The sequence below is a fragment of the Salvelinus namaycush genome, unplaced genomic scaffold (genome assembly GCF_016432855.1).
Source record: "Salvelinus namaycush isolate Seneca unplaced genomic scaffold, SaNama_1.0 Scaffold1928, whole genome shotgun sequence".
Classification (NCBI taxonomy): Eukaryota; Metazoa; Chordata; class Actinopteri; order Salmoniformes; family Salmonidae; genus Salvelinus; species Salvelinus namaycush.
In genome coordinates, this window is record NW_024058706.1 from 7,855 (window position 1) to 33,990 (window position 26,136).

The window sequence follows — 26,136 nt, forward strand, 5'->3', positions numbered from 1 at the left end:
GGCTGTGCGGCCCCACAAAGAAATGCCACCCCACACCATGACTGACCCATGGCCAAACCGGTCATGCTGGAGGATGTTGCAGGCAGCAGAACGTTCTCCACGGCGTCTCCAGACTCTGTCATGTCTGTCACATGTGCTCATGTGCTCAGTGTGAAGCTGCTTTCATCTGTGAAGAGCACAGGGCGCCAGTGGCGAATTTGCCAATCTTGGTGTTCTCTGGAAAATGCCAAACGTCCTGCACGGTGTTGGGCTGTAAGCACAACCCCCACCTGTGGACGTCGGGCCCTCATACCACCCTCATGGAGTCTGTTTCTGACCGTTTGAGCAGACACATGCACATTTGTGGCCCGCTGGAGGTCATTTTGCAGGGCTCTGGCAGTGCTCCTCCTGCTCAAAGGCGGAGGTAGCGGTCCTGCTGCTGGGTTGTTGCCCTCCTACGGCCTCCTCCACGTCTCCTGATGTACTGGCCTGTCTCCTGGTAGCGCCTCCATGCTCTGGACACTACGCTGACAGACACAGCAAACCTTTTTGCCACAGCTCGCATTGATGTGCCATCCTGGATGAACTGCACTACCTGAGCCACTTGTGTGGGTTGTAGACTCCGTCTCATGCTACCACTAGAGTGAGAGCACCGCCAGCATTCAAAAGTGACCAAAACATCAGCCAGGAAGCATAGGAACTGAGAAGTGGTCTGTGGTCACCACCTGCAGAATCACTCCTTTTTTGGGGGTGTCTTGCTAATTACCTATAATTTCCACCTTTTGTCTATTCCATTTGCACAACAGCATGTGAAATTTATTGTCAATCAGTGTTGCTTCCTAAGTGGACAGTTTGATTTCACAGAAGTGTGATTGACTTGGAGTTACATTGTGTTGTTTAAGTGTTCCCTTTATTTTTTTGAGCAGTGTATATTATATGTATATATATATTTATATAGCTGAGTTTTTTAATATATCCTAAATTTAGAACCTTGTTCATTATGATTTATGTTTTAACTGTGTTATTCTATGCTTTTCTCTGGGCTATTGTAGTAAAGGCCAAATTCAATATTCTTTTAAAATTATTTGTATATATATTATTTTATACTTATGGGTCCTAAAATTCTAAATCAAATAGCAAAATGATCCTTAGTATGACCATCTAAAAAACAAGTCCACTTCAGCATAGAACCCCTCCCCCCTGTTTTAACAACATATTTTCCATTGCCTTCACTACACACTGAATGTTCTACAACCATTAAGAAGGTACTTACAATTTAGCTCTTTTTGTTAAGATGTGATGTGATCTTTTCTTTCCGGATGATGTTTGGCATCTGAAGAACAAGGTGGAGCAGTAACATTAGTCCAGTGTATTTCAGTGTAGATATACCTTGTTATGCAGTCATTGACATTTATTTTGCGCATTTGATTTGCAAACAAATATAAATGGATTGTTCTGAACCTTCCCTCACTCTCGGGTTAGATACTCAAAACACAACCTCATATTTAAGGGTTTTCAGATCTATCATTACAGACTGTAAACTATAGACAGATCCATCAACTCCTCCTCTGAATCAGACACATCATTACAGACTGTAAACTATAGACAGATCCATCAACTCCTCCTCTGAATCAGACACATCATTACAGACTGTAAACTATAGACAGATCCATCAACTCCTCCTCTGAATCAGACACATCATTACAGACTGTAAACTATAGACAGATCCATCAACTCCTCCTCTGAATCAGACACATCATTACAGACTGTAAACTATAGACAGATCCATCAACTCCTCCTCTGAATCAGACACATCATTACAGACTGTAAACTATAGACAGATCCATCAACTCCTCCTCTGAATCAGACACATCATTACAGACTGTAAACTATAGACAGATCCATCAACTCCTCCTCTGAATCAGACACATCATTACAGACTGTAAACTATAGACAGATCCATCAACTCCTCCTCTGAATCAGACACATCATTACAGACTGTAAACTATAGACAGATCCATCAACTCCTCCTCTGAATCAGACACATCATTACAGACTGTAAACTATAGACAGATCCATCAACTCCTCCTCTGAATCAGACACATCATTACAGACTGTAAACTATAGACAGATCCATCAACTCCTCCTCTGAATCAGACACATCATTACAGACTGTAAACTATAGACAGATCCATCATCTCCTCCACCTGACCTCCACAACCACCCGACCTCCACAACCACCCGACCTCCAAAACCACCCGACCTCCACAACCACCCGACCTCCACAACCACCCGACATCCACAACCACCCGACCTCCACAACCACCCGACCTCCACAACCACCCGACCTCCACAACCACCCGACCTCCACAACCACCCGACCTCAACCCAATCGAGATGGTTTGGGATGAGTTGGACCACAGAGTGAAGGAAAAGCAGTGCTCAGAATGCTCCTTCAAGACTGTTGGAAAATCATACCAGGTGAAGCTGGTTGAGAGAATGCCAAGAGTGTGCAAAGCTGTCATCAAGGCAAAGAGTGGCTACTTTGAAGAATCTCAAATATAAACTATTTTTTTCATTTGTTTAACACTTTTTTGGTTACTACATGATTCCATATGTGTTATTTCATAGTTTTGATGTCTTCACTATTATTCTACAATGTAGAAAATAGAAGAAGAAAAATACTTAAATGAGTAGGTGTGTCCAAACATTTGACTGGTACTGTGTAACTGGCAAGCAGAAGCAGAGTGTGACTGATGCCCATAAATTCAACTGTTCAACTCATTGACTACTGCTACAAATGAACTTCCCAGCCTTGAAAGGCATGTCAGATGCTTATTTGAAATATGTTTTAAACACAATGAATTACAGGATGGTACAATCAGAAAAGTATTCATCACAATAGGATTAATCAGAATAGGATTAATCAGAATAGTCTTAACCGAATAGGCTTGATCAGAATAGGATTGATCAGAATAGGATTGATCAGAATGGGATTGATCAGAATGGGATTTATCAGAATAGGCTTGATCAGAATAGGATTGATCAGAATGGGATTATTGATATATTGAATTGTTTTCATCTAATAACATAGTATTATAAGTATGATCATATAATAACAAATTCATATTTTGATACTCAATATATACTAAGAAGTTCAAAAAACGAATAATCACATAACAGCAGTTCCTAGCATTTTACTCCGCACTGTCAGACTTTGTAGTAGGGGTTAGGGTCAAACAGTGTAGTAGGGGTTAGGGTCAGACAGTGTAGTAGGGGTTAGGGTCAGACAGTGTAGTAGGGGTTAGGGTCAAACAGTGTAGTAGGGGTTAGGGTCAGACAGTGTAGTAGGGGTTAGGGTCAAACAGTGTAGTAGGGGTTAGGGTCAGACAGTGTAGTAGGGGTTAGGGTCAGACAGTGTAGTAGGGGTTAGGGTCAGACAGTGTAGTAGGGGTTAGGGTCAGACAGTGTAGTAGGGGTTAGGGTCAAACAGTGTAGTAGGGGTTAGGGTCAGACAGTGTAGTAGGGGTTAGGGTCAGACAGTGTAGTAGGGGTTAGGGTCAGACAGTGTAGTAGGGGTTAGGGTCAAACAGTGTAGTAGGGGTTAGGGTCAGACAGTGTAGTAGTAGTAGGGGTTAGGGTCAGACAGTGTAGTAGGGGTTAGGGTCAGACAGTGTAGTAGGGGTTAGGGTCAGACAGTGTAGTAGGGGTTAGGGTCAGACAGTGTAGTAGGGGTTAGGGTCAGACAGTGTAGTAGGGGTTAGGGTCAGACAGTGTAGTAGGGGTTAGGGTCAGACAGTGTGGTAGGGGTTAGGGTCAGACAGTGTAGTAGGGGTTAGGGTCAGACAGTGTAGTAGGGGTTAGGGTCAGACAGTGTAGTAGGGGTTAGGGTCAGACAGTGTAGTAGGGGTTAGGGTCAGACAGTGTAGTAGGGGTTAGGGTCAGACAGTGTAACAGTGTAGTAGGGGTTAGGGTCAGACAGTGTAACAGTGTAGTAGGGGTTAGGGTCAGACAGTGTAGTAGGGGTTAGGGTCAGACAGTGTAACAGTGTAGTAGGGGTTAGGGTCAGACAGTGTAGTAGGGGTTAGGGTCAGACAGTGTAACAGTGTAGTAGGGGTTAGGGTCAGCCAGTGTAATAGGGGTTAGGGTCAGTCACTGTAGTAGGGGTTAGGGTCAGACAGTGTAACAGTGTAGTAGGGGTTAGGGTCAGCCAGTGTAGTAGGGGTTAGGGTCAGACAGTGTAGTAGGGGTTAGGGTCAGACAGTGTAGTAGGGGTTAGGGTCAGACAGTGTAGTAGGGGTTAGGGTCAGACAGTGTAACAGTGTAGTAGGGGTTAGGGTCAGCCAGTGTAGTAGGGGTTAGGGTCAGACAGTGTAGTAGGGGTTAGGGTCAGACAGTGTAGTAGGTGTTAGGGTCAGACAGTGTAGTATGGGTTAGGGTCAGACAGTGTAACAGTGTAGTAGGGGTTAGGGTCAGACAGTGTAACAGTGTAGTAGGGGTTAGGGTCAGACAGTGTAGTAGGGGTTAGGGTCAGACAGTGTAACAGTGTAGTAGGGGTTAGGGTCAGACAGTGTAGTAGGGGTTAGGGTCAGACAGTGTAGTAGGGGTTAGGGTCAGACAGTGTAGTAGGGGTTAGGGTCAGACAGTGTAGTAGGGGTTAGGGTCAGACAGTGTAGTATGGGTTAGGGTCAGACAGTGTAACAGTGTAGTAGGGGTTAGGGTCAGACAGTGTAGTAGGGGTTAGGGTCAGACAGTGTAACAGTGTAGTAGGGGTTAGGGTCAGACAGTGTGACAGTGTAGTAGGGGTTAGGGTCAGACAGTGTAGTAGGGGTTAGGGTCAGACAGTGTAGTAGGGGTTAGGGTCAGACAGTGTAGTAGGGGTTAGGGTCAGACAGTGTAGTAGGGGTTAGGGTCAGACAGTGTAGTAGGGGTTAGGGTCAGACAGTGTAGTAGGGGTTAGGGTCAGACAGTGTAGTAGGGGTTAGGGTCAGACAGTGTAGTAGGGTTAGGGTCAGACAGTGTAGTAGGGGTTAGGGTCAGACAGTGTAACAGTGTAGTAGGGGTTAGGGTCAGACAGTGTAACAGTGTAGTAGGGGTTAGGGTCAGACAGTGTGACAGTGTAGTAGGGGTTAGGGTCAGACAGTGTAGTAGGGGTTAGGGTCAGACAGTGTAGTAGGGGTTAGGGTCAGACAGTGTAGTAGGGGTTAGGGTCAGACAGTGTAATAGGGGTTAGGGTCAGACAGTGTAGTAGGGGTTAGGGTCAGACAGTGTAGTAGGGGTTAGGGTCAGACAGTGTAGTAGGGGTTAGGGTCAGACAGTGTAGTAGGGGTTAGGGTCAGACAGTGTATTAGGGGTTAGGGTCAGACAGTGTAGTAGGGGTTAGGGTCAGCCAGTGTAGTAGGGGTTAGGGTCAGACAGTGTAGTAGGGGTTAGGGTCAGACAGTGTAGTAGGGGTTAGGGTCAGACAGTGTAGTAGGGGTTAGGGTCAGACACTGTAGTAGGGGTTAGGGTCAGACAGTGTAACAGTGTAGTAGGGGTTAGGGTCAGACAGTGTAGTAGGGGTTAGGGTCAGACAGTGTAGTAGGGGTTAGGGTCAGACAGTGTGGTAGGGGTTAGGGTCAGACTGTGTAGTAGGGGTTAGGGTCAGACAGTGTAGTAGGGGTTAGGGTCAGACAGTGTAGTAGGGGTTAGGGTCAGACAGTGTAGTAGGGGTTAGGGTCAGACAGTGTAGTAGGGGTTAGGGTCAGACAGTGTAGTAGGGGTTAGGGTCAGACTGTGTAGTAGGGGTTAGGGTCAGGCAGTGTAGTAGGGGTTAGGGTCAGACAGTGTAGTAGGGGTTAGGGTCAGACAGTGTAGTAGGGGTTAGGGTCAGACAGTGTAGTAGGGGTTAGGGTCAGACAGTGTAGTAGGGGTTAGGGTCAGACAGTGTAGTAGGGGTTAGGGTCAGACAGTGTAGTAGGGGTTAGGGTCAGACAGTGTAGTAGGGGTTAGGGTCAGACAGTGTAGTAGGGGTTAGGGTCAGACAGTGTAGTAGGGGTTAGGGTCAGACAGTGTAGTAGGGGTTAGGGTCATACACTGTAGTAGGGGTTAGGGTCAGACAGTGTAGTAGGGGTTAGGGTCAGACAGTGTAGTAGGGGTTAGGGTCAGACAGTGTGGTAGGGGTTAGGGTCAGACGGTGTGACAGTGTAGTAGGGGTTAGGGTCAGACAGTGTAACAGTGTGGTAGGGGTTAGGGTCAGACGGTGTGACAGTGTAGTAGGGGTTAGGGTCAGACAGTGTAACAGTGTAGTAGGGGTTAGGGTCAGACAGTGTAGTAGGGGTTAGGGTCAGACAGTGTAGTAGGGGTTAGGGTCAGACAGTGTAGTAGGGGTTAGGGTCAGACAGTGTAATAGGGGTTAGGGTCAGACAGTGTAGTAGGGGTTAGGGTCAGACAGTGTAGTAGGGGTTAGGGTCAGACAGTGTAGTAGGGGTTAGGGTCAGACAGTGTAGTAGGGGTTAGGGTCAGACAGTGTATTAGGGGTTAGGGTCAGACAGTGTAGTAGGGGTTAGGGTCAGCCAGTGTAGTAGGGGTTAGGGTCAGACAGTGTAGTAGGGGTTAGGGTCAGACAGTGTAGTAGGGGTTAGGGTCAGACAGTGTAGTAGGGGTTAGGGTCAGACACTGTAGTAGGGGTTAGGGTCAGACAGTGTAACAGTGTAGTAGGGGTTAGGGTCAGACAGTGTAGTAGGGGTTAGGGTCAGACAGTGTAGTAGGGGTTAGGGTCAGACAGTGTGGTAGGGGTTAGGGTCAGACTGTGTAGTAGGGGTTAGGGTCAGACAGTGTAGTAGGGGTTAGGGTCAGACAGTGTAGTAGGGGTTAGGGTCAGACAGTGTAGTAGGGGTTAGGGTCAGACAGTGTAGTAGGGGTTAGGGTCAGACAGTGTAGTAGGGGTTAGGGTCAGACTGTGTAGTAGGGGTTAGGGTCAGGCAGTGTAGTAGGGGTTAGGGTCAGACAGTGTAGTAGGGGTTAGGGTCAGACAGTGTAGTAGGGGTTAGGGTCAGACAGTGTAGTAGGGGTTAGGGTCAGACAGTGTAGTAGGGGTTAGGGTCAGACAGTGTAGTATGGGTTAGGGTCAGACAGTGTAAAAGTGTAGTAGGGGTTAGGGTCAGACAGTGTAGTAGGGGTTAGGGTCAGACAGTGTAACAGTGTAGTAGGGGTTAGGGTCAGACAGTGTGACAGTGTAGTAGGGGTTAGGGTCAGACAGTGTAGTAGGGGTTAGGGTCAGACAGTGTAGTAGGGGTTAGGGTCAGACAGTGTAGTAGGGGTTAGGGTCAGACAGTGTAGTAGGGGTTAGGGTCAGACAGTGTAGTAGGGGTTAGGGTCAGACAGTGTAGTAGGGGTTAGGGTCAGACAGTGTAGTAGGGGTTAGGGTCAGACAGTGTAGTAGGGTTAGGGTCAGACAGTGTAACAGTGTAGTAGGGGTTAGGGTCAGACAGTGTAACAGTGTAGTAGGGGTTAGGGTCAGACAGTGTGACAGTGTAGTAGGGGTTAGGGTCAGACAGTGTAGTAGGGGTTAGGGTCAGACAGTGTAGTAGGGGTTAGGGTCAGACAGTGTAGTAGGGGTTAGGGTCAGACAGTGTAATAGGGGTTAGGGTCAGACAGTGTAGTAGGGGTTAGGGTCAGACAGTGTAGTAGGGGTTAGGGTCAGACAGTGTAGTAGGGGTTAGGGTCAGACAGTGTAGTAGGGGTTAGGGTCAGACAGTGTATTAGGGGTTAGGGTCAGACAGTGTAGTAGGGGTTAGGGTCAGCCAGTGTAGTAGGGGTTAGGGTCAGACAGTGTAGTAGGGGTTAGGGTCAGACAGTGTAGTAGGGGTTAGGGTCAGACAGTGTAGTAGGGGTTAGGGTCAGACACTGTAGTAGGGGTTAGGGTCAGACAGTGTAACAGTGTAGTAGGGGTTAGGGTCAGACAGTGTAGTAGGGGTTAGGGTCAGACAGTGTAGTAGGGGTTAGGGTCAGACAGTGTGGTAGGGGTTAGGGTCAGACTGTGTAGTAGGGGTTAGGGTCAGACAGTGTAGTAGGGGTTAGGGTCAGACAGTGTAGTAGGGGTTAGGGTCAGACAGTGTAGTAGGGGTTAGGGTCAGACAGTGTAGTAGGGGTTAGGGTCAGACAGTGTAGTAGGGGTTAGGGTCAGACTGTGTAGTAGGGGTTAGGGTCAGGCAGTGTAGTAGGGGTTAGGGTCAGACAGTGTAGTAGGGGTTAGGGTCAGACAGTGTAGTAGGGGTTAGGGTCATACACTGTAGTAGGGGTTAGGGTCAGACAGTGTAGTAGGGGTTAGGGTCAGACAGTGTAGTAGGGGTTAGGATCAGACAGTGTAGTAGGGGTTAGGGTCAGACAGTGTAGTAGGGGTTAGGGTCAGACAGTGTAGTAGGGGTTAGGGTCAGACAGTGTAGTAGGGGTTAGGGTCATACACTGTAGTAGGGGTTAGGGTCAGACAGTGTAGTAGGGGTTAGGGTCAGACAGTGTAGTAGGGGTTAGGGTCAGACAGTGTGGTAGGGGTTAGGGTCAGACGGTGTGACAGTGTAGTAGGGGTTAGGGTCAGACAGTGTAACAGTGTAGTAGGGGTTAGGGTCAGACAGTGTAACAGTGTAGTAGGGGTTAGGGTCAGACAGTGTAGTAGGGGTTAGGGTCAGACAGTGTAGTAGGGGTTAGGGTCAGACAGTGTAGTAGGGGTTAGGGTCAGACAGTGTAGTAGGGGTTAGGGTCAGACAGTGTGGTAGGGGTTAGGGTCAGACAGTGTAGTAGGGGTTAGGGTCAGACAGTGTAGTAGGGGTTAGGGTCAGACAGTGTAGTATGGGTTAGGGTCAGACAGTGTAACAGTATAGTAGGGGTTAGGGTCAGACAGTGTAGTAGGGGTTAGGGTCAGACAGTGTAGTAGGGGTTAGGGTCAGACAGTGTAACAGTGTAGTAGGGGTTAGGGTCAGACAGTGTGACAGTGTAGTAGGGGTTAGGGTCAGACAGTGTAGTAGGGGTTAGGGTCAGACAGTGTAGTAGGGGTTAGGGTCAGACAGTGTAGTAGGGGTTAGGGTCAGACAGTGTAGTAGGGGTTAGGGTCAGACAGTGTAGTAGGGGTTAGGGTCAGACAGTGTAGTAGGGGTTAGGGTCAGACAGTGTAGTAGGGGTTAGGGTCAGACAGTGTAGTAGGGGTTAGGGTCAGACAGTGTAGTAGGGGTTAGGGTCAGCCAGTGTAGTAGGGGTTAGGGTCAGCCAGTGTAGTAGGGGTTAGGGTCAGACAGTGTAGTAGGGGTTAGGGTCAGACAGTGTAGTAGGGGTTAGGGTCAGACAGTGTAGTAGGGGTTAGGGTCAGACAGTGTAATAGGGGTTAGGGTCAGACAGTGTAGTAGGGGTTAGGGTCAGACAGTGTAGTAGGGGTTAGGGTCAGACAGTGTAGTAGGGTTAGGGTCAGACAGTGTAGTAGGGGTTAGGGTCAGACAGTGTAGTAGGGGTTAGGGTCAGACAGTGTAGTAGGGGTTAGGGTCAGACAGTGTAGTAGGGGTTAGGGTCAGACAGTGTAGTAGGGGTTAGGGTCAGACAGTGTAACAGTGTAGTAGGGGTTAGGGTCAGACAGTGTAACAGTGTAGTAGGGGTTAGGGTCAGACAGTGTAACAGTGTAGTAGGGGTTAGGGTCAGACAGTGTAGTAGGGGTTAGGGTCAGACAGTGTAGTAGGGGTTAGGGTCAGACAGAGTAGAATAAATGTCACATTATTGTATAGTAGTAGGTGATCTGACCATCTGTAGCTGCTGTACCATCTCCTCTCTGTACGATAGTTCTCGCTTCATCTGGTCCTGGAAATGATCTGGGATTCATAAAATAAGGTTAGGGTGTGAGGGGTTAGGGGTTAGGGTTAGGGTGTGAGGGGTTAGGGGTTAGGGTTAGGGTGTGAAGGGTTAGGGGTTAGGGTTAGGGTGTGAGGGGTTAGGGGTTAGGGTTAGGGTGTGAGGAGTTAGGGGTTAGGATTAGGGTGTGAGGGGTTAGGGGTTAGGGTTAGGGTATGAGGGGTTAGGGGTTATGGTTAGGGTGTGAGGGATTAGGGTCAAGGTGTGAAGGGTTAGGGTTAGGGTGTGAGGGGTTAGGGTGTGAGGGGTTAGGGTTAGGGTGTGAGGGGTTAGGGTTAGGGTGTGAGGGGTTAGGGTTAGGGTGTGAGTGGTTAGGGGTTAGGGTGTGAGGGGTTAGGGTGTAAGGGGTTAGGGTGTGAGGGGTTAGGGTTAGGGTGTGAGGGGTTAGGGTTAGGGTGTGAGGGGTTAGGGGTTAGGGTGTGAGAGGTTAGGGTCAAGGTGTGAAGGGTTAGGGTTAGGGTGTGAGGGGTTAGGGTTAGGGTGTGAGGGGTTAGGGTTAGGGTGTGAGGGGTTAGGGTTAGGGTGTGAGGGGTTAGGGTTAGGGTGTGAGGGGTTAGGGTTAGGGTGTGAGGGGTTAGGGTTAGGGTGTGAGGGGTTAGGGTGTGAGGGGTTAGGGTTAGGGTGTGAGGGGTTAGGGGTTAGGGTTAGGGTGTGAGGGGTTAGGGTCAGGGTGTGAGGGGTTAGGGTTAGGGTGTGAGGGGTTAGGGTGTGAGGGGTTAGGGGTTAGGGTCAGGGTGTGAGGGATTAGGGTAAGGGTGTGAGGGGTTAGGGTGTGAGGGGTTAGGGTATGAGGGGTTAGGGTTAGGGTGTGAGGGGTTAGGGTTAGGGTGTGAGGGGTTAGGGTTAGGGTATGAGAGGTCAGGGTATGAGAGTTAGGGTTAGGGTATGAGGGGTTAGGGTTAGGGTATGAGGGTTTGGGTGTGAGGGGTTAGGGTGTGAGGGGTTAGGGTGTGAGGGGTTAGGGTATGAGGGGTAACAGTTAGGGTATGAGTGGTTATGGTTAGGGTGGAGGGGTTAGGGTATGAGGGGTTAGGGTTAAGGTATGGGGGGTTAGGGTTGGGGTATGAAGGTTTAGGGTTAAGGAATGAGGGGTTAGGGTTAGGGTATGAAGAGTTAGGGTATGAACTGTTAGGGTTAAGGAAAGAGGGGTTAGGGTTAGGGTATGAAGGGTTAGGGTATGAAGGGTTGGGGTTAAGGTATGGGGGGTTAAGGTTAGGGTATGAGGGGTTAGGGTTAAGGTATGGGGTGTTAGGGTTAGGGTATGAGGGGTTAGGGTTAAGGTATGGGGGGTTAGGGTTAGGGTATGAAGAGTTAGGGTATGAACTGTTAGGGTTAAGGAAAGAGGGGTTAGGGTTAGGGTATGAAGGGTTAGGGTATGAAGGGTTGGGGTTAGGGTTAAGGAATGAGGGGTTTGGGTATGAAGGGTTAGGGTTAAGGAATGAAGGGTTAGGGATAGGGTATGAGGGGTTAGTGTATGAAGAGTTAGAGATAGGGTATGAAGGGTTAGGGTATGAAGGGTTAGAGTTAGGGTATGAAGGGTTAGGGTATGAAGGGTTAGAGTTAGGGTATGAAGGGTTAGGGTATGAAGGGTTAGAGTTAGGGTATGAAGGGTTAGGGTATGAAGGGTTAGGGTATGAAGGGTTAGGGTATGATGGGTTAGAGTTAGGGTATGAAGGGTTAGGGTATGAAGGGTTAAGGTTAGGGTATGAAGGGTTAGGGTATGAAGGGTTGGGGTTAGGGTATGAAGGGTTAGGGTTAGGGTATGAAGGGTTAGGGTATGAAGGGTTGGGGTATGAAGGGTTAGGGTATGATGGGTTAGGGTATGAAGGGTTAGGGTTAGGGTATGAAGGGTTAGGGTTAGGGTATGAAGGGTTAGGGTATGAAGGGTTGGGGTATGAAGGCTTAGGGTATGATGGGTTAGGGTATGAAGGGTTAGGGTTAGGGTATGAAGGGTTAGGGTTATGGTATGAAGGGTTAGGGTATGAAGGGATATGGTTAGGGTTTGAAGGGTTAGGGTTAGGGTATGAAGGGTTAGGGTTAGGGTATGAAGGGTTAGGGTTAGGGTATGAAGGGTTAGGGTATGAAGGGTTAGGGTATGAAGGGTTAGGGTTAGGGTATGAGGGGTTAGGCTTAGGGTATGAAGGGTTAGGGTTATGGTATGAAGGGTTAGGGTATGAAGGGTTAGGGTATGAAGGGTTAGGGTATGAGGGGTTAGGGTATGAAGGGTTAGGGTTAGGGTATGAAGTGTTAGGGTTAGGTTATGAAGGGTTACGGTTAGGGTATGAAGGGTTAGGGTATGAAGGGTTGGGGTATGAAGGGTTAGGGTATGATGGGTTAGGGTATGAAGGGTTAGGGTATGAGGGGTTAGGTTAAGAGACAGAGAGTTAGCCTTACGGAACACAGGGAAGGGTTAGGGTTAGGGTATGAAGGGTTAGGGTATGAAGGGTTAGAGTTAGGGTATGAAGGGTTAGGGTATGAAGGGTTAGGGTATTAAGGGTTAGGTTATGAAGGGATAGGGTTAGGGTATGAAGGTTTAGGGTTAGGGTATGAAGGGTTAGGGTATGAAGGGTTAGGGTTAGGGTATGAAGGGTTAGGGTTAGGGTATGAAGGGTTAGGGTTAGGGTATGAGGGGTTAGGCTTAGGGTATGAAGGGTTAGGGTTATGGTATGAAGGGTTAGGGTATGAAGGGTTAGGGTATGAAGGGTTAGGGTTAGGGTATGAAGGGTTAGGGTTAGGTTATGCAGGGTTAGGGTATGAAGGGTTAGGGTATGAAGGGTTAGGGTTAGGGTATGAAGGGTTAGGGTATGAAGGGTTAGGGTATGAAGGGTTAGGGTATGAAGGGTTGGGGTATGAAGGGTTAAGGTTAGGGTATGAAGGGTTAAGGTTAGGGTATGAAGGGTTAGGGTATGAAGGGTTGGGGTATGAAGGGTTAAGGTTAGGGTATGAAGGGTTAAGGTTAGGGTATGAAGGGTTAGGGTTAGGGTAGGAAGGGTTACAGTTAGGTTATGAAGGGTTAGGGTTAGGGTATGAAGGGTTAGGGTATGAGGGGTTAGGGTATGAGGGGTTAGGGTATGAAGGGTTAGTGTATGAAGGGTTAGAGTTAGGGTATAAGGGGTTAGGGTATGAGGGGTTAGGGTATGAGGGGTTAGGGTATGAAGGGTTAGTGTATGAAGGGTTAGAGTTAGGGTATAAGGGGTTAGGGTATGAGAGGTTAGGGTATGAGGGGTTAGGGTATGAGGGGTTAGGGTATGAAGGGTTAGTGTATGAAGGGTGAAAGTTAGGGTATAAGGGGTTAGGGTATGAGGGGTTAGGGTGTGAGGGGTTAGGGTATGAAGGATTAGGGTTAGGGTATGAGAGGTTAGGGTATGAGGGGTTAGGGTGTGAGGGGTTAGGGTATGAAGGGTTAGGGTTAGGGTGTGAGGGTTAGGGTGTGAGGTGTGAGGGGTTAGGGTGTGAGGGTTAGGGTGTGAGGGGTTAGGGTATGAAGGGTTTGAGCATGAAGGGTTAGAGTTAGAGGGGTTAGGGTGTGAGGGGTTAGGGTATGAAGGGTCAGAGTTAGAGACAGAGAGGTAGACCTACGGAACACAGGGAAGGGTTAGGGTGTGAGGGGTTAGGGTTAGAGACAGAGAGTTAGCCTTACGGAACACAGGGAAGGGTGAGTTTCCCTTCAGAGCGTGGAACTCCTGTTCTAGTCGTCTTCGTAGATCGATCTGTTCCAACAGAACCTTCTGGAGTTCCTCTTTCTCCATGTTCTCAACATCCTCCTTTAGTGGCACGGGGGAACTTCCATCTTGAGTTTGATCCCCTGGAAAGGAGGAAAGGAAATACATTTTGAGTTTGAATCAAGCATTCAATGGGACAGTGAGTTATATTATCCCTCTAATAATCTGTAGTCCTCTGATTGCAATGTAACCATTGGCCTGTAGGTGTCAGTCTAACTGCATATTTCCACCTGTCTGGAGCCTAGACGGGCTATGATCTTCTATTGCCCTGTCTACTGTGCTCTCAGAGAACTACTGTCATTTACATTCTCAATGGTCATTGCATTCCGTATAGAACCACGTTTGTAAATGTTAAATGTCAAACTGCACTAATGATCTCACTATAATCGTGCCCACTATTCATTTGACTGAATATATCGATCAGACAATATCTGTTGCATTATGCTATAAACCAATTAATAATCATGGAAAACGCTTGGTCATGTAAATAACTAATTAAACCACTTGGTGAATGTTTTAAATACTTTCCCTAAAATGCTTGAATTAGCATTCACTTGCAACAATATTTTTGTTATTCTGGTGCCTGTAAAACCTATTGTTCTGCCTGCAGTCCATAGCGTCTGTAGCCGTGCAGCGTTTGTTAACACTGGATTTGTATTACTGTGGTGCTGTAACCATGATGAACATATTCTTATATCAGTCTTCTACAATGTTAGTGTTGTTTCCATTATGGCCTGATTTCTTCATCCATGAACCTGAAAATGTCTTGTGTTTGTATCTGAATTCTGACAATGTGGCAAATCAAATGGCTTAAATGAAGCGATCCAGCACATTTGTGTATATAATCTCCCCCTCGCTCTCTCCTTCTCTCTATGTATAATCTCCCCCTCTCTCCATCTCTCACTCTCTCTCTCTCTCCCTCTCTCTTTCCCTCTCTAGTCATTTCATGTCTTGCCTCCTTAAGCCTCCCAACACTTCCCTCATTTGGAACGGCCTGCTCTCGCTCTCTCGCTCCTCTCCTCTCTCTGTCTCATTTGACAAGCAAATCAGCAGACAGTGCCTCAGGATAACAACCTCGTTTGACAGTCAATTAACCGTGAATAGTCAAAGCCAAGGCAGTTTGCATTACATAAATGGAAAATTAGATTATTTTTCTCCCAAGAAACAGCCCTCTCCTTAAGACAGAGTCTGAGAGTCTTTGGAATCAGAACTTCTAATCACGTCGTCCATCGCCCAGGGAGACGTTTAGCAATCAGACAAAGGTGGTCTCATTTAATTTGTTTCGTGTAATTTTTTGAAATAAATTCTACATTATGTGAGGATATCATTATGGGCTACATAATAAGAATGTTGGCATAGATGTCATAAAACCCTTTTAATGTCTCTGTGACAGATATAAAAGGCAATAAGATGTGATCTTTGTAATGAAAGGTTTTGCCAAGGGAAAAGGCAATTATATGGGTTTGATATTGTTGAGATGGAGATTGTCACCTTCCCTGTGTTGAGCTGATTGTCTTGTTTGCTCCCTGTAGAACACATTCTAGAACTGTAATGGCCCCCTGTAGAACACATTCTAGAACTGTAATGGCCCCCTGTAGAACACATTCTAGAACTGTAATGGCCCCCTGTAGAACACATTCTACAAAACATTCTGGAACACATTGGAACACTGGAAACAGCCGATGTTCCGTTGCACCGTCTATCAGCTATTCCATCTATTTATGTATCTCTAGTAATCCCTAAACCTACAGTATGGTCTGTGAGAGGAGAATGAGTCTACTGTTCTCCTTGTCTAGATAGATGTCCTATTATAGTGATGGTTTTATCTGTCTTGATAAACCAGTTAGACAAGTTAGATATTACAGAGGGGGTTTATGTGTGGTCCCGTCCCGTGTGGCTCAGTTGGTAGAGCATGGCGCTTGCAACGCCAGGGTTGTGGGTTCAATTCCCACGGGGGGACCAGAGTTCAATTCCCACGGGGGGACCAGGATGAATATGTATGAACTTTCCAATTTGTAAGTCGCTCTGGATAAGAGCGTCTGCTAAATGACTTAAATGACTATCTGTCTTGATTAAAAACTTCTTGTGAATAGGGGGGGCGCTGTTTTCACTTTGGAAAAAATCGTGCCCAAATTAAATGGCCTCGTACTCTGTTCTAGATCATACAATATGCATATTATTATTACTATTGGATAGAAAACACTCTGAAGTTTCTAAAACTGTTTGAATTATATCTGTGAGTAAAACAGAACTCATTTGGCAGCAAACTTCCACACAGGAAGTGAAAAATCTGAAAACGAGGCTCTGTGTCAGGGCTTGCCTATTCAATTGGCTTTTATTTATCGATATGTATGCACTTCATACGCCTTCCACTAGATGTCAACAGGCAGTAGAAGGTTGAATGGGGTGTCTAGCTTGATGTGAGGCCGAATAAGAGCTTTTGGAGTGGCAGGTCCGGTATTTTGTCAGTTTTCGACGGCGCGCGGGGGAACTCGACATTGTCTTCTGAAAAACGTTCATATATACACAGGTATACACAGCGAATTGCTCCGTCTCTGATTTTATTTGATACATATGAGAAAAACATCATAAAGTCGGATTTTTCAACCGAGTTTGATCAGTTTATTCAACGTTTATTGGGACTTTTGGAATTTTTCGTTCCAGGCGCAAACATTTCTTGGACACGTGAGCTCCACATGGCTAGCCAAAGTTGCTAATTCGACAGAAGAAATGGACATTCTAAAACCAAACAATGATTTATTCTGGAAATAGGACTCCTTGCACAACATTCTGATGGAAGCTCAAGAAAGATAAGAGAATATTTATGATGTTATTTCGTATTTTTGTGGTAAATGTTGGCTCCAACAAGGCGGAGAATATGTGAGCGCTGTCTCACAATACTGCATGCTGTATGTTCTACTAAAGTTATTTAAAAAAATCTAACACAGCGGTTGCATTAAGAACCAGTGTATCTTTCATTTGCTGTACAACATGTATTTTTTAGTAAAGTTTATGATGAGTTCTTTAATTAGATTAGGTGACTGTCCAAAATATCTCCGGAGATTTTGGTGAATTGTTGCTACGTATTCACAATGTATAACCACGATTTGCAGCTCTAAATATGCACATTTTCGAACAAAACATAAATGTATTGTATAACATGATGTTATAAGACTGTCATCTGATGAAGTTGTCCAAAGGTTAGTGATTAATTTTATATCTATTGCTGGTTTTTGCGAAAGCTATGTTTGCGGTGGATAAATGGCGTTGTGTGTTTGGCTATTGTGATGAGCTAATATAATTCTATATTGTGTTTTCGCTGTAAAACACTTAAAAAATCGGAAATATTGGCTGGATTCACAAGATGTTTATCTTTCATTTGCTGTACACCATGTATTTTTCATAAATGTTTTATGATGAGTATTTATGTATTTCACGTTGCTCTCTGTAATTATTCTGGCTGCTTTGGTGCTATTTGTGATGGTGGCTGCAATGTAAAACCAGGATTTTTAGCTATAAATATGCACATTTTCGAACAAAACATAAATGTATTGTATAACATGATGTTATAAGACTGTCATCTGATGAAGTTGTTCAAGGTTAGTGATTAATTTTATCTCTATTTGTGGGTTTTGTGAAAGCTACCTATGCGGTGGAAACATGGTGAAAATATGCCGTTGTGTGTTTGGCTATTGTGGTTAGCTAATATAAATACATATTGTGTTTTCGCTGTAAAACTTTTTAAAAATCGGAAATGATGGCTGGATTCACAAGATGTTTATCTTTCATTTGCTGTATTGGACTTGTGATTTCATGAAAATTATATTATATGATATCCCTGTCCCGTTAGGCTAGGCTATGCTAGTCAGCTTTTTTGATGAGGAGGATCCCGGATCCGGGATGGGTATCTTAAACAGTTAGATATTATAGTAGAGGGTTGATCTGTCTTGATTAAACAGTTAGATATTATAGTAGAGGGTTTATCTGTCTTGATTAAACAGTTAGATATTATAGTGGAGGGTTTATCTGTCTTGATTAAACAGTTAGATATTATAGTAGAGGGTTTATCTGTCTTGATTAAACAGTTAGATATTATAGTAGAGGGTTTATCTGTCTTGATTAAACAGTTAGATATTATAGTAGAGGGTTGATCTGTCTTGATTAAACAGTTAGATATTATAGTAGAGGGTTTATCTGTCTTGATTAAACAGTTAGATATTATAGTAGAGGGTTGATCTGTCTTGATTAAACAGTTAGATATTATAGTAGAGGGTTTATCTGTCTTGATTAAACAGTTAGATATTATAGTGGAGGGTTTATCTGTCTTGATTAAACAGTTAGATATTATAGTAGAGGGTTGATCTGTCTTGATTAAGCAGTTAGATATTATAGTAGAGGGTTGATCTGTCTTGATTAAGCAGTTAGATATTATAGTAGAGAGTTTATCTGTCTTGATTAAACAGTTAGATATTATAGTGGAGGGTTTATCTGTCTTGATTAAACAGTTAGATATTATAGTAGAGGGTTGATCTGTCTTGATTAAGCAGTTAGATATTATAGTAGAGAGTTTATCTGTCTTGATTAAACAGTTAGATATTATAGTGGAGGGTTTATCTGTCTTGATTAAACAGTTAGATATTATAGTAGAGGGTTTATCTGTCTTGATTAAGCAGTTAGATATTATAGTAGAGGTTTTACCTGCCGTCTCTCTCCAGTACTCTGGGCCAGATGAGTCTGTCTCTGATACAAAGAAACTGCTGGGCTCTTTGTTTTCATCAAGAGGAGAATGAGAGGGGAAGAGGAGAACAGAAGGACATTCATTCATCTGTTCATAAGGGAGCAGAGTTGATTTGGTCACCTGCACACAGAAAACTGGTAGAAAGGAACCGATGTCTTCAAACCAATCAGATGAGGAGGTAACGCTACTCACGAGTTATGTTGGAGTTTTCTTTGGTTGTGTAAACAGGCAGAACGTGGTCTCTGCTTTTATGAGTCTGAGAACACAGAGAAAGACAGAGGTTTTAGCATCTACATATCAAACCGGGAAGGTGTCTAATAATGCTACCCACAATAGAACTGCTGGTGTCCTGGGATAGAATGCTGGGGTACACTAGAATAGCTTCTGGCCTTCGCAGACTTCAAGAGTCAATGGAGTGGAACAATTCTCCTTTTGGCCTAATTTTGTCTATCATGAACAACACTCTTAATATAAGCCTGCAGTGTTACTATCCAATGGGAAGCCTGTAGTGTTACTATCCAATGGGAAGCCTGTAGTGTTACTATCCAATGGGAAGCCTGTAGTCTTACTATTCAATGGGAAGCTTGTAGTGTTACTATCCAATGGGAAGCTTGTAGTGTTACTATCCAATGGGAAGCCTGTAGTGTTACTATCCAATGGGAAGCCTGTAGTGTTACTATCCAATGGGAAGCCTGTAGTGTTACTATCCAATGGGAAGCCTGTAGTGTTACTATCCAATGGGAAGCCTGTAGTGTTACTATCCAATGGGAAGCCTGTAGTGTTACTATCCAATGGGAAGCCTGTAGTGTTACTATCCAATGGGAAGCCTGTAGTGTTACTATTCAATGGGAAGCCTGTAGTGTTACTATCCAATGGGAAGCCTGTAGTGTTACTATCCAATGGGAAGCCTGTAGTGTTACTATCCAATGGGAAGCCTGTAGTGTTACTATTCAATGGGAAGCCTGTAGTGTTACTATCCAATGGGAAGCCTGTAGTGTTACTATCTATTGGGAAGCCTGTAGTGTTACTATCCAATGGGAAGCCTGTAGTGTTACTATTCAATGGGAAGCCTGTAGTGTTACTATCCAATGGGAAGCATGTAGTGTTACTATCCAATGGGAAGCCTGTAGTGTTACTATCCAATGGAAAGCCTGTAGTGTTACTATCCAATGGGAAGCTTGCAGTGTTACTATCCAATGGGAAGCTTGTAGTGTTACTATCCAATGGGAAGCTTGTAGTGTTACTATCCAATGGGAAGCTTGTAGTGTTACTATCCAATGGGAAGCTTGTAGTGTTACTATCCCAATGGGAAGCTTGTAGTGTTACTATCCCAATGGGAAGCCTGCAGTGTTACTATTCAATGGGAAGCCTGTAGTGTTACTATCCAATGGGAAGCCTGTAGTGTTATTATCCAATGGGAAGCCTGTAGTGTTACTATCCAATGGGGAGCTTGTAGTGTTACTATTCAATGGGAAGCATGTAGTGTTACTATCCAATGGGAAGCCTGTAGTGTTACTATCCAATGGAAAGCCTGTAGTGTTACTATCCAATGGGAAGCTTGCAGTGTTACTATCCAATGGGAAGCTTGTAGTGTTACTATCCAATGGGAAGCTTGTAGTGTTACTATCCAATGGGAAGCTTGTAGTGTTACTATCCAATGGGAAGCTTGTAGTGTTACTATCCCAATGGGAAGCTTGTAGTGTTACTATCCAATGGGAAGCTTGTAGTGTTACTATCCAATGGGAAGCTTGTAGTGTTACTATCCCAATGGTAAGCTTGTAGTGTTACTATCCCAATGGGAAGCTTGTAGTGTTACTATCCCAATGGGAAGCTTGTAGTGTTACTATCCCAATGGTAAGCTTGTAGTGTTACTATCCCAATGGGAAGCTTGTAGTGTTGCTATCCAATGGGAAGCTTGTAGTGTTACTATCCCAATGGGAAGCTTGTAGGGTTACTATCCAATGGGAAGCTTGTAGTGTTACTATCCAATGGGAAGCTTGTAGTGTTACTATCCCAATGGGAAGCTTGTAGTGTTACTATCCCAATGGGAAGCTTGTAGTGTTACTATCCAATGGGAAGCTTGTAGTGTTACTATCCAATGGGAAGCTTGTAGTGTTACTATCCCAATGGGAAGCTTGTAGTGTTACTATCCCAATTGGAAGCTTGTAGTGTTACTATCCAATGGGAAGCTTGTAGTGTTACTATCCAATGGGAAGCTTGTAGTGTTACTATCCAATGGGAAGCTTGTAGTGTTACTATCCCAATGGGAAGCTTGTAGTGTTACTATCCCAATTGGAAGCTTGTAGTGTTACTATCCAATGGGAAGCTTGTAGTGTTACTATCCAATGGGAAGCTTGTAGTGTTACTATCCAATGGGAAGCTTGTAGTGTTACTATCCATTGGGAAGCTGTAGTGTTACTATCCCAATGGTAAGCTTGTAGTGTTACTATCCAATGGGAAGCTTGTAGTGTTACTATTCAATGGGAAGCTTGTAGTGTTACTATCCCAATGGGAAGCTTGTAGTGTTACTATCCCAATGCGAAGCCTGAAGCCTCCCATACTGAGCCTGTAGCATCAATACAGCAGGACCGTCTCTCTCATCACTGTTACTATTAGACTGTGAATGTCTCTTCATTAGTGTTATTAGACTGTGAATGTCCCTTCATTAGTGTTATTAGACTGTGAATGTCTCTTCATTAGTGTTATTAGACTGTGAATGTCCCTTCATTAGTGTTATTAGACTGTGAATGTCTCTTCATTAGTGTTATTAGACTGTGAATGTCTCTTCATTAGTGTTATTAGACTGTGAATGTCTCTTCATTAGTGTTATTAGACTGTGAATGTCTCTTCATTAGTGTTATTAGACTGTGAATGTCTCTTCATTAGTGTTATTAGACTGTGAATGTCTCTTCATTAGTGTTATTAGACTGTGAATGTCTCTTCATTAGTGTTATTAGACTGTGAATGTCTCTTCATTAGTGTTATTAGACTGTGAATGTCTCTTCATTAGTGTTATTAGACTGTGAATGTCTCTTCATTAGTGTTATTAGACTGTGAATGTCTCTTCATTAGTGTTATTAGACTGTGAATGTCTCTTCATTAGTGTTATTAGACTGTGAATGTCCCTTCATTAGTGTTATTAGACTGTGAATGTCTCTTCATTAGTGTTATTAGACTGTGAATGTCTCCCTCAGTGTTATTAGACTGTGAATGTCTCCCTCATTGACGTTACTATTTGACTGTGAATGTCTCTTCATTAGTGTTGTTATTAGACTGTGAATGCCTCCCTCAGTGTTATTAGACTGTGAATGTCTCCCTCATTGACGTTACTATTTGACTATGAATGCCTCCCTCATTGACGTTACTATTTGACTGTGAATGTCTCCCTCATTGACGTTACTATTTGACTGTGAATGTCTCTTCATTAGTGTTGTTATTAGACTGTGAATGTCTCCTCACTTGTATTAGTACAACAGGACTGTTTCCCCTGGTTGGGGACCAACTCCCTTAGCCTTGTTAATGTGGAGTCGACAGGTTCCAGATTAGAAAGGCTAACAGGCAGAAAGTGACAAGGAGAGAACCGATATAATGTGACCATTAAACAATACCGGACTGTTCTTATTATCAGGGATCAGAGCACTGTGGATGTTTCATTTCTTCAGGGATACGCCGCTATCAATCTCTTTATGCATATTACATCAGCCAGCCTACAGCGCCAATTAAATAATAATTAGTTAAAGTGCCTTAAGGGAATATTTACATTTTTGTAGGCCTGGTCCTCCAGTGGCAGCGGGGTGTGTGTGGGGCTAGGGAGAGAGAGTGTGAGGCTGGCAGGGGGAGCAGGAGGAGAGGCAGGCAGGCTACTGCTGCTCTGGTCCTGGCTGTGATCTGCAGGGCTGCAGGGGAAGGTGACAGCCTCTTTCTCTCCTCTCTCCCAAGGTCCTGATCCTTCAGTCAGCCCTCGGAGGTGCAGGCCGCTGTGAGTCTGAGGTGGGGTTGGTCTGTTGAAGCTTTCCTCCTCCTCTTCATCCTGCTTGGTCTCTACATCCACCTCTCCTTCCTCCTCACTCTCTCCTCCCTCTCCCTCTTCCTCCCCCTCTCCTCCGCTCTCAGAGGCGTAGCTGCAGCTGGTGGCGGGGGACAGGTGGCGATCCGAACCAAACTCCTCCAGGTTTCCATGGAGCTTGGCGATGCTCTCTGCATCCTTGACGACGGGTCGGAAGGCTGAGTGGTAGGAGGCTTTCCTGGCCTGGAGAGACGGGACATCCAGCAGCTTCAGCCAGCCCTCTGAGGTCACAGGGCGCAGGTCAGAGGTCAGGGGGGAGGAGTCAGGGTCAAACAGGCCTGACCTGGGTGTGGCCCTCATGTCTGGCCCTGCCCTTGGCTGTGAGTGCTCTGATAGGTCGAGGAAGGCCTGCCTGAGGGAAGGGCTCTCGGCCAATGAGGACAGGGTGTTGACGGACGGCTGTGGCTGCAGGTAGGTGGGCACCGGGAGGCCCCCAGCGGCCCTAGGGGGCCAGAACATGCAGAACGGAGGGTAGAAGGTGTCTTTACGACCGGGCCACAGCAGACCTGACAGACCAGTGTTCTTCTGTCCTCCAGCCACCTCACTGTCATCTTTCTTCTGCTGACAGAGGCTGAAGGCTGGGAAGGAGTAGGGGTTGGGGAACAGGGAGGTGGGGGCAAACTTCTGCAGCATGCCGAACCCTTTACTGGGCACAGGGATCACCGGGTAGCTGCGAGGGTTCTTATGGGGAGACAGGCTGCTTCCATCCAGGTCCTCCTCCTCCTCGAAGCGGCTCCTCTTCTGGACCAGGTCAGGGGTCATCATGTGGGGCAGACCAGAGTTCACAACCTTTCCCGGCCCCATGGGGGAGCAGTGAGATGAGGGTAGACACCGCTTCCTGCTGCCACCATTAAACATGGCCTTCACGTCCTCCCAGGCAAACGCCAGGTCATCAGGAGGGGTTTTATCTGACAGCTTCAGGTGGCGTCTCCAGGAGTTGAAGTTAGCAGCGTCCGGCTGGGTGTACTTGGCTTCAGGAGTACGGTGAGAGTGGAAGATGAACTTGTTAGGAGAGAAGTACATGCTGCAGTAGGAACACTTGATGCACTTGGCTCTGCTGCTGTTGTAGCGTGCTGGGATGAAGTTACCACGGCTACCCCAGGCACACTCGTGTGACACATCAAAGGCGAAGTTGTCAGGCAGTTTGGGGGGGTTGTTCTCTCCCAGGAAGGACTTACACAGCCGCTCCGCCTCTCGCTTGGTGATCATGCCACAGCGGCGGGAGGAGATGGGCATGGCGCCAGCTCGCCTCAGGATCTCCAGCTGGACAGGGGTGCACTGAACACAGGTGATACCCAGCGCCACGCGGCGGTTGTGGATCTCGTTATAGCTGTAGTTCTTCAGCAAAGTGTTGGAGATCTGGGCCAGACACAGCCGCTCCTGATGGTCGATCACCAAGGAGACGATGGGTACACCATACAGAACCACTTGACCCACCTGGTTGGGTTTCAGGGAGGAGGAGTGGGGGGGTCTGGGGGGGGTCAGGGGCTCCTGCTGGAACGAGCTGGGGGGAGTCGTCATGGTAGCGCTGGTGTTGGTAACCAGGTAGTAGGTTGTGTTACCGTGGAGTCAGTCCTCCTGTCAGTCTGTCTGTCTGGATGATACCCTGCTGGAAAACCACACACACATTAACATTTCAGTTCAAACTGCACATCAGTCAGACAGATTTTCAGTTAAAATAATTATAATGATTATTATTATTATTATAATAATATCAAATTTTCATGATCAAAATAAAATATATGCCTAATGGTGAAGAACTTGACGCTGATTGAAAAGCAATACCACATTTGATTTCTTATGTTTCTTATTTGTATTTTTTTATTATAAACATTCAATGAAGTTTGTATTGTATGCGCTAAATGTTCAACTTTCAAATGTTCAATATTTTCTCGCATTTTGCAGAGTAAGTTTATTGCAACTCCCGCCTGAGCCCGCTGCGTATTCGAGTTTTAAAGACACGATGTCGCATCGAAGACAAGGAGCAGCCGAACTGTTTTCAACAAATGCATATCTGGGAGAATTATAGAGACATACCATCATTAGGCTTTAGTCGTAAAAAAAGATCAATAGTAATTTTACTTTGGGGGTCATTTGTTGATAGCCCACAAATGTACAACGTTGATAAATAAGTTATAGAATTGCAACTGAACATGACGAAATTAAAAATGTTTTTTTTTGTAATTTAACAGAACTTCCATTTCGTTGATGTTCATACATATTTTGTATTTAAAAATGTTGGTCAAAACACTGGAGGCTATATAACACCTCATTCTGAGAGGCAGTATAGAACCAATTATTAATAGTATGTATTATATTAATATATGACCTGGCTTGGTGTGAACTCTGCTGAATAATAATGTAATTTGTCACGCGTAACATTATAGGACAAAATACAGGTTGACCTGCAGATCAAACCGACATGTGAGGGTCATCCCGGCGGGGGCCTAGAGAAGATACAGTCAACGACATGATAACCTACTGACAGAAGAAGTACAGTGGAGAAGCTCGAGGTTTTTTACTGTGCAAGATATTCCAAAATAAAAGGCTCTATATTATGTCGCAAAATGTGCTCGGTATGCTCGTGATTCTCAGCAGATTTAGAGCAGAATTCCGTTTCAACATAACACAATTCTAATAATTATTGCTCATTGATGCCGATAGCCACAAAACGAATATTAAGACTCATAATAATAACAGGCCTACTCACAATAATAATAATAATAATAATAATAAAATGTATTATAATAGTATCAAAAATTACAATGTAGGCTAATAAGACAATAATACACGTCAAACCTCAATTGTTACACTGTGGACATAATAGAATATCTTACCTCCTCTATACCGTGATGACAGAAATCCAAATGTTACGAAAATAAAGACATCCCGTATCTCTCGCCCAAAACAACCGATACATTAAAAACCACGCGTCTTTACAAAGTAAATTAATTCCGAATGTTGAAGAAGATATAACATGTTTTTCTATAAAATAATATAGAAGAAGATATAATATGTTGTTCTATAAAAGAAAGTTACCAGTCGGTGATGAGTAAGTGCGCAGCGCGCTCTGGCTTATTCCCTTTAAAGGACAAGGCGCGTGTCTGGAGGCAGGCGGTGTCGGACGGGACGTGATTGGCGCGTGGCTCTGCCCCTCTTTTAGCTCGATACTTTCCGCCAGGAGCCAATGACGTTTCACTAACTGACACTCAACACTCTAAAGAGACTAATGCAGGAGCCTGGCCCCGGGCTAAAGACGGGCTGTACACCTCCAATCTGAATGAGGACTCTGACTCACAAATCCACAAACAGCAGATATGTAGCAGGCTTACCAACAACGAGATGAACAATAAGTAGGTCGATGTCACTAACTAAAATGCCGCTGTGGCCTATTTTAGACGGTGTCGGTCCTACATCACACAACTCATGGCGCTATGTAACGCAAACATAACCTGGAGTAGGCTAAAACAAGTTGTAAACATAAATCGCGTATAGACTAACAATTCTAACTAATTTAATCAATATGCCTTCAGGTAATTCTACATTGGACTTTATTTGTCCTAAGCAAATTTGCCTTTCAAAACGTTTCTCTACCAAGACAGCGAAAAAGGCTTTTATAGGCTACCAAATATGTTTTAAATATACAGGCCCGTACGACCTGTCATATATGGGCCGTCATCACAACATTGACCTGTGAATGACTGGTAAATTAACATGGTTTCATAAATGCATGGAAGAAATTGTCCATTTATGATTTCCCA

At 45.2% G+C, this 26,136-nt stretch overlaps 1 protein-coding gene across 1 annotated transcript; it reads right to left on the bottom strand.

Annotated features, from left to right (window-relative positions):
- Window positions 1-1,255: 1,255 nt before the first annotated feature.
- Window positions 1,256-23,896, bottom strand: LOC120037852 (SKI family transcriptional corepressor 2-like). The gene is made up of 6 exons (XM_038983819.1): window positions 22,427-23,896; window positions 18,502-18,565; window positions 18,270-18,335; window positions 13,490-13,654; window positions 9,742-9,809; window positions 1,256-1,312 (listed from the first exon to the last, which is right to left on the bottom strand). Exons 1-6 carry the CDS (start codon window positions 23,894-23,896, stop codon window positions 1,256-1,258), a joined length of 1,890 nt encoding a protein of 629 aa, XP_038839747.1.
- Window positions 23,897-26,136: the final 2,240 nt, after the last annotated feature.